Source organism: Penicilliopsis zonata, assembly GCF_001890105.1.
Source record: "Penicilliopsis zonata CBS 506.65 unplaced genomic scaffold ASPZOscaffold_11, whole genome shotgun sequence".
Taxonomy (NCBI): domain Eukaryota; kingdom Fungi; phylum Ascomycota; class Eurotiomycetes; order Eurotiales; family Aspergillaceae; genus Penicilliopsis; species Penicilliopsis zonata.
In genome coordinates, this window is record NW_019208920.1 from 832,185 (window position 1) to 844,178 (window position 11,994).

The 11,994-nt window shown below is 54.8% G+C and overlaps 3 protein-coding genes across 3 annotated transcripts; all 3 read left to right on the forward strand.

Annotated features, from left to right (window-relative positions):
- Window positions 1-1,275: 1,275 nt before the first annotated feature.
- On the forward strand, window positions 1,276-4,252 carry ASPZODRAFT_144135 (hypothetical protein; the record flags this gene model as incomplete). Its single annotated transcript, XM_022724985.1, has 4 exons — window positions 1,276-3,534; window positions 3,618-3,717; window positions 3,764-4,098; window positions 4,151-4,252. The coding sequence occupies 4 exons, from the start codon at window positions 1,276-1,278 to the stop codon at window positions 4,250-4,252; spliced, it is 2,796 nt and encodes a 931-aa protein (XP_022580016.1).
- A 363-nt stretch (window positions 4,253-4,615) lies between these two features.
- Window positions 4,616-7,376, forward strand: ASPZODRAFT_99665 (hypothetical protein; the record flags this gene model as incomplete). Its single annotated transcript, XM_022730617.1, has 10 exons — window positions 4,616-4,661; window positions 4,735-5,087; window positions 5,154-5,203; window positions 5,265-5,299; window positions 5,360-5,435; window positions 5,495-5,593; window positions 5,660-5,780; window positions 5,829-6,482; window positions 6,530-6,730; window positions 6,799-7,376. Exons 2-10 carry the CDS (start codon window positions 5,048-5,050, stop codon window positions 7,374-7,376), a joined length of 1,854 nt encoding a protein of 617 aa, XP_022580017.1. The 5' UTR covers window positions 4,616-4,661; window positions 4,735-5,047.
- Window positions 7,377-7,673: 297 nt separating this feature from the next.
- Window positions 7,674-11,723, forward strand: ASPZODRAFT_134188 (hypothetical protein). Its single transcript, XM_022723457.1, has 4 exons — window positions 7,674-8,058; window positions 8,120-9,417; window positions 9,473-10,591; window positions 10,651-11,723. Exons 1-4 carry the CDS (start codon window positions 7,930-7,932, stop codon window positions 11,612-11,614), a joined length of 3,510 nt encoding a protein of 1,169 aa, XP_022580018.1. The 5' UTR covers window positions 7,674-7,929; the 3' UTR covers window positions 11,615-11,723.
- Window positions 11,724-11,994: the final 271 nt, after the last annotated feature.

Sequence of the window (11,994 nt, forward strand, 5' to 3'; positions counted from 1 at the left end):
CATAGTAAAACAGGTAACTAGTATATTCTGTATATACTCTAATATACTAGCTAATTCAATCTCCTCTGTGCTCTATCTTATTCTATTTATCTCTGTAATATTAATATTACTACATACTAACTACCTCATAGGTAATGGACTAATATCACTGCCTAAGGTACACTTAGCGAGGGACCTGCATTGTGTGACGGGCAAGGGTAAGGCGCGTCGGTAATTACAATACGAATACCACCCACTTAAGAACCCCGCTGTCATCTAGAATAGAGGTAGAATATCCTTAATATCAGTGTATATACAGTGACACACACACATATATCTAGTATCTATGAGGTCTTCTATTTGAGATAGGATGATTCATTGACTATTATCTAGGTAGATACCTATCAGTGATTCTATTCTTATAGTACTCAGTGAGCTGGTTCGATTGGCAAGAATACATCACATTAACCAGTCAATAATTTATATAGTAAATAACCAATAAATACTACAAAATAATACTCAAAAAGAATATTAAAAAAAAAAATAAACACTACATACTAAAACACTGTAAATTATTATGCCTGCTCTGTGGCTGGGCTGGTCCGTCTCCCCATTTCATTTCATTTCAAGTTCTCCCGCCTGCTGCCCGCCAATTTCCCTCCTCGCCTCACCTCCACCATGGCCAGCAGCAGCACCCGTCCTTCGCCAGACGTCTTCTCATCCTCTCCGTGGTGATTCCATCGCTTGCTCGGCTTGCCTACCATCTGGCTCCCTTCTCTCCATCTCCCTTGCCTTGTGTGAGCTCTCCCAGCTCCCCCGGTTCCAACAAGTCGGACTGTACCGACGTACGTACTCGGTCCATACTCCTCCTCTCCCTCAGTGCTCACCTTGTCCCCCCAGCAGATCTCCCACGTGCAATCTATACCAGACAGTGGAAAAAAAAAATAAAAGAAAGACACGAAACCAAAAAGGACCTACGCCTTTTTTTATTTTTATTTTTTTTCCCTTTTTCTGCATCCCCCTTGCGTCGTACTGCGGGTTTGTTTCTCGAGCAACTGGCCGGCCAGTGGGCAGTCCGTATCACACACACACACACACACACACACACACACACACACAACGAACGATAAGCCCCGAACACTCCTTTTGAGGAGGGAGGAACTCGAACGCCCGCACCGCCGCATCGTCAGTGGCTTCTCCGTTCCGTCCGTCTTTATCGTTGTGTCATTGGCGTTGCTGTCCGAGTCTCCCTGTGACGGGACGGACGACGATCCGGTCAGTCAACGCTCACTCACCATGAACCAAGACACCTTCTCCTCGCTCAAGCTGCGTCGCCCGTCCAGCAAGCTGCACAAGGACCCGCCGCCGAACGTCAATTCGCGCAGCCTCAAGAGCCAGCAGAGCAACACTTCATTGAAAAGACACCCCTCCGCCCCCGTCTACCCGCGTTCCTCGGGCAGTGGCAGCCGAGAGCATCTGCGCACCCGCTCCAACGCCTACGGTTCTTCCTCCTCCTCGCTGGACCAGAGCAGCGCCGGGGCCTCTCCCGTTCTCGTCAATAGCAATCACGACTCCAGCTATTTCACCTCCTCCTCCTCCTCCAAGCCTCGCCACCCAGGCCGTTTCTCCTTCAACAACGAGCTCAGCTCCGATGATCTGATCGGCGCCCCCTTCGACACCCGCGGGATGCTCGGCGCCCTCGACGAGAACACGGTCGCCGAATCCGACCGTACCCCTCCAAGCTTTCTACAACACCAGCAACACCAACACCAGCAACAACAACAACAACCCCCGCCCTTACTATCCTCCCACACAAGTCCCGATCGCATTCAGACCCTCCGGCAGTCGGCCAGTTTCTCCGCCCTGCACAAACGCATGGATGGTTTCCGCGGGGGTGGTGGTGGCGGCGGCGGCGACCCCGACCGCGGCCTGACTGCCAAACGCTACTCAGACGAGGGTAACGTCAAACCCCCCGGTCGCAGCAAAAAGAGCAGCTTCTCGAGCTTCGTCACCAGCATGCTCGGCTCCCCCCGTAACATCAAAATCTCCGCTCCGGAGAACCCCGTCCACGTCACCCATGTCGGCTATGACAATCAGACCGGTCAATTCACCGGCCTCCCCAAGGAGTGGCAGCGTCTGCTTCAGGAGAATGGCATCTCCAAAAAGGAGCAAGAGGCTCACCCTCAGACCATGGTCGATATCATGCGGTTCTACGAGAAGAATACCCGCGGCGATAGTGACGAGGAGGTCTGGCACAAGTTCGACCACGCTCAGCCTCTGAAATCCCCCACGGTCACGCCCATCCACGTCAGTACCACCATGACCACTATCACCACCACCACCTCCTCCTCCTCCTCCCCCTCCCCCTCCCTCAATAACTCCGGCGCCTCCGCCCCGCGGGCTGCCTCTCCGACAAGCCCGCGCTTCCCGCAGAATCATGAGGGTAGCTTCGAGAACCCACGCGCTCCTCCGCCCATTCCCCGTGCACCACCCGCCACGGCCGCCATGTCTCCCCCGCTTGGGGGCCTGGTCCCGAACCGCTCGGCACCTAAACCCCCCGCAGTCCCTGCTATCGTACCCGCTCGCCCCCCCCCGGTACCCCCCGTGTCCAGCCCTCCTCCTCCTCCTCCTCCTCCTCCTCCTCCTCTTTCTTCTTCTTCTTCTCCTTCGTCTTATACCGCCACTCCCAATAACCTAATGCGGTCGACAGCCGATCCGGCCTACGGCACCGCCTTTTCCACGCCGCCCATTATCCCGGAGACGGAATCGCTGCCGCCACAGCAGTCACAGTCGCTCAGCAGGTCAAACTCCCGCACCAATGGGACCACCCCCGCCGCCGGCGTCCGCATGCCGCCGGCATCATCGGGACCCATCGCAACGCCCACCCAGTGGCAGCAGCAACAGCAGCAAGCGATGGCCTTGGCCCAGCAAAAGCTGAAACAGTCCAAGGAGCTGGAGCGAAGCCGCAGCCAGAGTCAACGCCAGCCCGAGTACCAACCACCGCAGCAACAGGCAATGCACGCCGTAGATCCCCGGATCCCCGTTGCGCAGCCAGCACCGCCGGTGGCAGTGGCGCCGCCCATGTCCCCGCAGGCGAGCGATGCCTCGGGGATGCCCGGGTCCACGTCCGCCGCGGCGCGTGCACCACCTGCGGCGCGGCCACGGCAACGGGCGCGCCAGAGCAACATCATGGATGTGCGTGCCCGCCTGGCCTCAATCTGTACCCCCGGCGATCCGACCAAAAAGTACTATAACCTGAACAAGATCGGCCAAGGAGCCTCCGGCGGCGTCTACACCGCCTATGAGGCGGGCACGAACAACTGCGTGGCGATCAAACAGATGAACCTCGACCTGCAGCCAAAGAAGGATCTGATCATCAACGAGATCCTGGTCATGAAGGACAGCAGGCACAAGAACATTGTCAACTTCCTGGACAGCTACCTGCACGGCCTGGACCTGTGGGTCGTCATGGAATACATGGAGGGTGGCAGTCTGACCGACGTGGTCACCTTCAACATCATGAGCGAGGGCCAGATTGCCGCAGTCTGCCGCGAGGTGAGCTTTTTTTTTTTTTTTTTTCTTTTCTTTTTCTTTCTATTTCTATTCTACACTTGCGTATTTATCTAACTTTTTTTAAGACTTTGAATGGCCTGCAGCATCTTCACTCCAAGGGTGTTATCCACCGTGATATCAAGTCGGACAACATTCTTTTATCACTAGACGGCAACATCAAGCTGAGTGCGTTCTCTTCTCTTCTTCTTCATGTTCTTTCTAATTATTGTAGCCGATTTCGGCTTTTGCGCCCAGATCAACGACTCGCACCACAAACGAAACACGATGGTCGGCACCCCGTACTGGATGGCCCCCGAGGTGGTGACGCGCAAGGAGTACGGGCGCAAGGTGGACATTTGGAGTCTGGGCATCATGGCCATCGAGATGATTGAAGGCGAGCCGCCGTACCTGACCGAGTCACCGCTGCGGGCGCTTTACCTGATCGCCACCAACGGCACCCCGGCCATCAAGGATGAGCAGAACCTCTCGCCTGTCTTCCGGGACTTTTTGCATCTCGCCCTCAAGGTCGACCCGGAGAAGCGAGCCTCGGCGCACGACTTGCTCAAGGTATGTTTCTTGCCTTCCTTCTCTTGTCTCCCCTCTTCTAACCTTCTCTCAGCACCCCTTCATGTCTCTCTGCGAACCGTTAACGCACTTGGCCCCCTTGGTCAAGGCGGCGCGCATCAGCCGCGCCCAAGAAAAGGCGCAAAAAATGGCTTAGGCTTCGGCTTGAGCGATGACCCTTCTGTTTCTCTCCTTGATACCCATTGATTGACTTGACCATGATATGACTGGATTTTTTTTTTTTTTTTTTTCTCTCTCCCTATCTTTTTTCACACTTCCTGTTTCCTGTTCAGCTTACGACCACACATAGACTGCATTATTTCTGCCACGCTTGATGGATCTAGATGTAGAAGTACTAGTTTTAAGATTTGTTGAAAAGTTGGCTGCAGTAACCAAAGTATTGGTAGTATAACAGTAGTATAATGAGGAGATCCTGTACCATTGAAGGATCTGAAAATAGACTGCTTGTGGATATTGAATAGAATAGAGATGCCTAGCGATACTTCGCCATCAGTTCCAAGACCCCCCTCATCTTTCTGAATAGAACTCTTATTTATCTCATACCTATCAAGTCAGTACTATAGTATAAGTCTACATTTTACTCTATTTATCTGGGAGAAACTTCTAATCCTCACTGTCATCCAGACTCCACATACGTCGTGCCAAGGCAACCACCTCACAGCCGCACTGCATCATCAGCGTCTACACCACGACCACTACTACACCACGACCACTATCGTACTCTACGACCTAACCGCTCTGCAGCAAATCTAATCGGATCGAACTATTCGTCGAACCATTCCCGTACGACTCCAATACCCTCTCTCGGTTGCCCGGCCATCGTTATTCCCCTCGATCCCCGCATTCTCACCTTTCCCTCGTGGCGTGGGCTTGGATACGGAGCTCCCCCCTGGACCATAACGGAAGATACTGGTGTGAATTTGACGGTGGGATGTTTCGCGCCCAGCAGAACGTCTTCGACGACGCAGTCGGTAAGTCTCTCTTTTTTTTTTTTTTCTCGGACCTTATATCCCAGCACTGCAGCTAAAGCACCCCAGCCAAGGCGACCGATGAGAACCTCACCTCTGAAAACTGGGAATATATTCTTGTACGCCCTTGATCTATATCTCAAGCAGTCCCTGGCGCGCGTTGATGCTGAGTTTCTCTAGGATGTTTGCGATAAAGTCTCTGCGGAAGAGTCAGGGTATGTCTATTTCTACATGGGGAGTTTGAGAGTGTCGTATGATTGATATGCTGTTTGCAGGGCGAAAGATGTCGTCGCGGCGATGATTAAACGGTTGGCGCATCGGAATGCGAATGTACAGTTGTATACTTTCGAGGTATCCTCCCGACCATTCATATCTCCTCTATCTAGAATCATGGTTGATGGTGGAAATAGCTTGCCAATGCGTTGGCTCAGAATTGCGGACCGAAAATCCACAGGGAGCTGGCGTCGAGGAGTTTCACGGATGCACTTCTCCGTCTGGCGAACGACAGGGTAAACCTCTCTCTCTCTCTATCTCTCTCTATGGTGTTGTCGGGTCCCTTGACTAAGAAGTAGCAGAACACACACCAGCAGGTCAAGGCGAAGATTCTGGAACGGATGCAGGAGTGGACGGAGATGTTCGCTAATAACCCCGACTTTGGGATTATGGAGCAGGCGTACATGAAGTTGAAGACGCAGAGTAAGCCGTCTTGAAATTACACAGTGAACTGCGAATCTAACAGGTTAGATCCCAATTTACAGCCGCCTTCCAAACCGGTCAAGAGCGAGATCACCGACCTCGATCGCCAGAAGGAAGAGGAGGAACTGCAGATGGCTCTGGCGCTGTCTATTCGTGAGAAACCGGCCGGTGAATCTGCTGCTGCGCAACCGCAGGCCGAGGCCAGTACGGCAGCAGCAGCAGCAGCAGCAACAGCGACGACGGCGGGGGCGGCAACAAACGGACAAGGACAGCAGCAGGCGTCTCAGCCCGTACCGTCGGGCACTTCGGCGGCAACGGTGTCTCGCGTGCGTGCTCTGTTCGACTTCCAGCCCTCGGAACCGGGCGAGCTGCAGTTCCGCAAGGGCGATATCATTGCCGTGCTCGAGTCGGTGTACAAGGACTGGTGGAAAGGTTCGTTGCGTGGGCAGACGGGCATCTTCCCACTCAACTATGTCGAGAAGCTGCCGGACCCGACGGTCGAGGAGCTGCAGCGCGAGGCCCAGATGGAAGCCGATGTCTTCGGCCAGATCAAGAATGTCGAGAAGTTGCTCACCCTGCTCAGCACGCGCAGCTCGGACCTCAACGCCCAGGATAACGAGGAGATCACCGCTCTGTACCATTCCACCCTGGCCATCCGTCCTAAACTGATCGAACTGATTGGCAAATATTCTCAAAAGAAGGGTACACTCTAATGCCTTTCTTCCTCTCTTCTTCTGCTAATAGAATAGATGAATTCACAAAACTCAACGAAAAGTTCATCAAGGCAAGACGCGACTACGAGGCCCTCCTGGAAGCATCCATGGCACACCCGACGTTGCCTCAGCCTGCCTACGGACGACCAGCCCAGCCGGCATATGTTTATCCAGGCCCAGGTCCCGCGGCGTTGGGGTATCCGTCGGATCCTCAACGGTACTTTAGTCCGCGACCAGGTGAGTTGTGGAAAAGGGGCGAAAGAAATCAGATGATTACCGTTCTAATATAGGAAAAACCTCCATAGAAAACCAACAACCTCCTGCCCAGTCGGTCTCGCCCGGCTACTACGAACAGTCCCACGCTCCCTATCCTACCTCTGGCCCGTCGCCCGACCCTCGCAGTCGACCCGTACAGCAACAACCGCCTGCTGCTGACGCTTACCAACCGGTGAGCCACCGGCCCCAATCCACCTACGACCACCCGCAAGAGCTCGGAACGTCCGTCTACGACTCCCCCGTTGACCATCATCGCCCCTCCTATCCCATCGGCGGCGGCCAGGTCTCCCCGCCCGCTCATGTACAACAACAAGATTATCAGCCACCTGCCTACCCGCCAGACGAGGGTGTTCCATCGAATGCCCCTTACCCTCAACAACCCCAGCCCCAGCCCCAGCAGCAGCAGCAGCAGCCTCCGTACCCGACTCCCTCGGTCCCTGCTACCCACCAACCGCCTCCGGCTCACCAACCACCCCCGGTGCCTGGCGCCGCAGCACAACCGACCCCGTATCCTTCCATGACTCCTGGTGCGTCCGCTGGCGGCGAGTATCAGGCATACCAGCGTCCGGGGGCGACCAATTCGAACCCTTCATCGTACTACAGATAGTTTTTTTTTTTTTTTTTTAGTTCTACCATCCCCGCATGTTTCATGTTGTATCTGACATATGGATTGTTGAGTTAGCGAAGCAATCCACATTCTCGAATAATACATAAATAGACAGTGCCTATGTAGTAGTAATCCTCTTTGTATAAATCCTATAAATCCTATAGATCCTCTTAGATCCTCTCTGTTAGCCTTAGGCTCCCCACCAATCACGTGACCGTGCCTCATCACCAGCTATTGCCCTCCCAGAGTCGAGACACGCAAACACATCATCGCTGCTCACACACCACGATTGAACCCCCTGTGAATCCGAATCCGAATCCCCCTGCTTTACCACGCCGGGTTCTCGATTCCACGCGTCATCCTGTCGATTTGTCTGCTCGTGCCTTGGCCTCGACGGATTCCCATCGAAGAGCTTCCCCGCACTTCGCGCCCTCGATCGAAGAAACGATGCCTAGCCTCGCGGTGTTACCGTCCGGGTAGACTATAAAAAAAAAAGAAAGAAAACAACAAAAGGATACGCGGGAGACGTTCGGTGGTCTTTTCTGCTGGAGCCATGGAGGCCGACTGGGATGAGTTGTCGCGTATCCCTGTGCCGCCGCCGAATCCGCACGGGTTGCCTACCATCGCGACGACTTTGGCGTTTGATGATGTGCAGGAGTTGCTGTGGGTGGGGAATGAATATGTAAATTGACGGACGAATGTTCTAGGGGGGGCTTGGGTTCATTGCATGCTAACTCTGTCAGGGCCGGATCGTTTCGTTCTACGGACCGGAGCTGCAGCGGTACACGTCTGTCAGGGCCCATCCTGCGGCCGAGGGCCCCGTACGGCAGATTCTATTTCATGAGAGGGGGGTGATCTCGTTGTCGTCGCGGAGTGTGCATATGATTACGCGGCGGGGGCTGACGCAATGGCATATCGCTCACGAGGAGATGGTGGACCTGCGCTGCATGAGTTTCACGGCGCAGACGAACCGGATCCTCGCCGCGGGCTGCCAGAAAGTCATGTTTACCATCGACATTGATAAAGGGGTGATTGTGGACAAGCTGCCGACGGAGCATCACTACACGATCATGAAGCGGAGCCGGTATCTGTGCGCCGCGACGGACACGGGCTCCGTCAACGCGCTGAGCATGGCGGATTTCAGCGTCGTCAAGTCGTGGAAGGCCCATGGCACCGCCGTCAACGATATGGATGCCCGGAATGACTTCCTCGTCACCTGTGGCTTTTCGGTCCGGCATCTGGGCTCGCCCATCGTCGACCCCTTGGCCAACGTCTACGACCTCAAGACCCTGTCTCCATTGCCGCCCATTCCGTTCCATGCCGGAGCGGCGTACGTCCGCATGCATCCGAAGCTCCATACGACGAGCTTTGTAGCCTCTCAGACGGGCCAGCTCCAGGTCGTCGATCTGATGAACCCCAACGCCATCAACCTGCGCCAGGCGAACGTGGGCTTCATGCTTGGTATCGACATCTCCCCCTCCGGCGAAGCCCTGGCGATCAATGACGCCGAGTGTGCCGTTCACCTGTGGGGGTCGCCTGCAAAGATTCATTTCAATGAGATGAGCAAGGAGACGGAATTCGCCGACGTGGCTCCCCGCCCGCCCCCGCTGGACTGGACCCCTGAGACGCCGTTGAACATGATCGGCATGCCCTATTATCACGAGCGTCTGTTTTCGGCATGGCCCAGCCACCTGCTCTTCGATATCGGCAGCCCGCCCCCGCTGATCGATCAGTCTCTGCTGCCGTATCTGCGTCCCGCGGAAGTCGGCCATTACGCGCCCAACCCGAAGAAAGTCCGCCGCTATCAGGTCGAGAACACCCGGGCCCTGGCTTCGGCAGAATCAGCGCTCGTCGCCCCCAAGTTTCTCAGCGAGAAGGCTCGCGAACAGAGCAAATCCAAGTCGGACGGATCCATCGGTGACACGATCGATGCGCTGGCAAGTACCAAAATCAATGGGGAGGCAGACGACGATCCTCTCCTCAAATATAGCAATGTCGAAATCAAGTATAGCAGGTTTGGCGTCGATGATTTTGACTTTCGGTCAGTTCTTCCTCCTCTTGCTATCAGCCTCTTTTAAGCATTCTAATCCATGCAGATTCTACAACCAGACGGCCTTTTCTGGCCTCGAAACCCACATTGCGAATTCCTTCACCAACTCCCTTCTACAACTGTTCAAGTTCATTCCACTCATGAGCAATCTCGCGCTTCATCACACCGCAGGCACATGTATCTTTGAGAATTGTCTGCTTTGCGAACTGGGCTATCTGTTCGATATGCTAGATAAGGCCAATGGCCAGAACTGTCAGGCAACCAACCTGCTCAAGACGTTCAGCAACTTCCGCGAAGCGTCCAGCTTGGAGCTGCTCGAGGAGAACCTCACCAACAAATCTCTTGCCACCGCCATCCAAGCAGTGAACCGATTCTTCCTCACCCAGATATCGCACGACTACCGAATGATCCAACCGAGCGCGGACGACCTGGACCAGACCCTCTCGACAGTGGCCTTGGAATCCATCCGCTGTATGTTCTGCCAGAACAAGACCGTGCGGCCGTTCAACTCGTTGGTCAATGATATGATCTACCCAAACCTGGACATCAAACAGGCGCGCCGGAACCCGGCCTTCCGTTTCTCCAATATCCTCCGCGCAAGCATCGAGCACGAGAGGCAAAACCGAGGCTGGTGCAATCAATGTCGCCGGTACCAGCAGGTTACAATCCGGAGGTCCATCCATCACATGCCGCATGTTCTGATCCTAAACACCCTCCTGAACAGTCCCGTCTACCGCCGGCTGTGGGCTGTCCCAGGATGGTTACCCGAGGAGGTCGGGATTCTCATTGAGAACGGACAAGTGGTTTGCTTCGAGGGCGATGATCTCAAGATGCGTGTCCAGAGTAACAACACCCCGGGCCTCCTGGTGTATGAGCTGGTCGGGTTTGTCTGCGAGATCGATATCCCGGAGCACCAGAAACCGCATCTCGTCTCCTTCATCAACGTGTCTGTGTCGGCACGTCAGCCCGACCCGACCAACAGATGGCATCTATTCAACGACTTCCTCGTCACCGAGGTCGACAAGGAGGAAGCCCTCAAATTCAGTCAGCCGTGGAAGCTCCCTTGCGTATTAGCTTTTCAGGCCAAGGAAGCTCGTCATGCGGTGGATGACTCCTGGAAAGACGCTCTTGACACTACCCTGCTGTTTCGAGAGTGGTCGATGAAGTAGGTTTTTTTTTTCTTTTTTCTCCTCTTTATCAAAATAATCTAGCTAACATCAAAAGTGGTGGTCCTACCAATCCATCATGTCAGACTCTCGACAGCAAAGAACGGCCTGAACCCGGCACACCCGTCGCTCTAGATACCGAGTTTGTTGATCTTGAAAAGGCCGAGATCGACGTCAAAGCCGATGGCTCCCAGGAGATTGTACGCCCGAGCAAAAGCGGCCTCGCGCGGGTGTCTGTCCTCCGCGGCTCCGGCCTCAGCGAGGGCGTCCCCTTCATCGACGACTATATCACCATCAAGGAGGCGATTGTCGATTACGTTACGCAGTATTCCGGCATCAAGCCCGGGGATCTGGACCCCCGAACCAGCCACCATAACCTCGTCCCCCTCAAGGTGGCCTACAAGAAGCTCTGGCTGCTTCTGAATCTAGGCTGCGTGTTTGTCGGACACGGGCTGGCGTCTGATTTCCGCAAGATCAACATCCAAGTCCCCAAGTCCCAGACTGTGGACACGCAATACCTCTTCTTCCACCCGAGCAAGAACCGCCGGCTCAGCCTGCGGTATCTGGCGTGGGCGGTGTTCAAGGAATACATCCAGGAGGAACCGACGGACGACGTCCAGGGCCACGACTCCATCGAGGACGCCCGCATGGCCCTGCGCCTGTGGAAGAAGTTCCAGGAGTACGAGGACGCGGGCATCGTCACGCAGATGCTCGAGGAGATCTTCCGCGAAGGATCCAGGCTGGCTTTCCGGCCCCCCCCGCGGAATGGCACCGCCACCGTCCTGTCGCGCCCGGGCACCGCCGTCACGATGCAGAACAGCGGCACCAACAACACCACCACCAACCCCAGTGGTCGCAATACCCCCAGCACCCCGGACGTCGGGGGTGGCACCGCCAGCACTGCCAGCGCGCCCACCACCCCGCGCCAGGGCTTCCGACGCTCGATCGCCTTGACGCCCAGCAACGGCAGCTTTGCCGGGCCTGGCACGGGGGATTTCTTCGGCGGGAGTCCCTTGAGATAAGACTTGCTCAGCAAGCCTCTCTGGCTGCTCTATTTGTCGGTTTATATAGTTGACTTTTTGGCGCTTGACGAGTCATGCTAGAGTATTATGAATAGATTCTTCATTTCAGATAATAATACTGTATAGTAGTAATAGCAGTAATCGTATGGCAGTCAGTATAATAACAACTACTTTATTGGTGGGGGGCATGACGTGGAGAGACTCGGTTTGTTGACCCCGCCAGTTCTGCTGCTCCCATTTTTTGTCTCCTCGTTCTTCTTCTCTTCGTGTCCCTCGCTCATTTCTCCTTTTCTTCTTCTTTCCAGATCATCTTTCACTAGTAATATTAATATTATTCAGGGCAGGTCTTGGAAGAAAAAAAAAAGCAACTGGAGTTTCCA

Coding starts and splice junctions, on each gene's coding strand:
- ASPZODRAFT_134188 (XM_022723457.1), top strand. CDS start 7,930: ATGGAGGCCGACTGGGATGAGTTGTCGCGTATCCCTGTGCCGCCGCCG. Junction 8,059..8,119: donor TGTGGGTGGGGAATGAATAT/GTAAATTGACGG, acceptor TAACTCTGTCAG/GGCCGGATCGTTTCGTTCTA. Junction 9,418..9,472: donor GTCGATGATTTTGACTTTCG/GTCAGTTCTTCC, acceptor TAATCCATGCAG/ATTCTACAACCAGACGGCCT.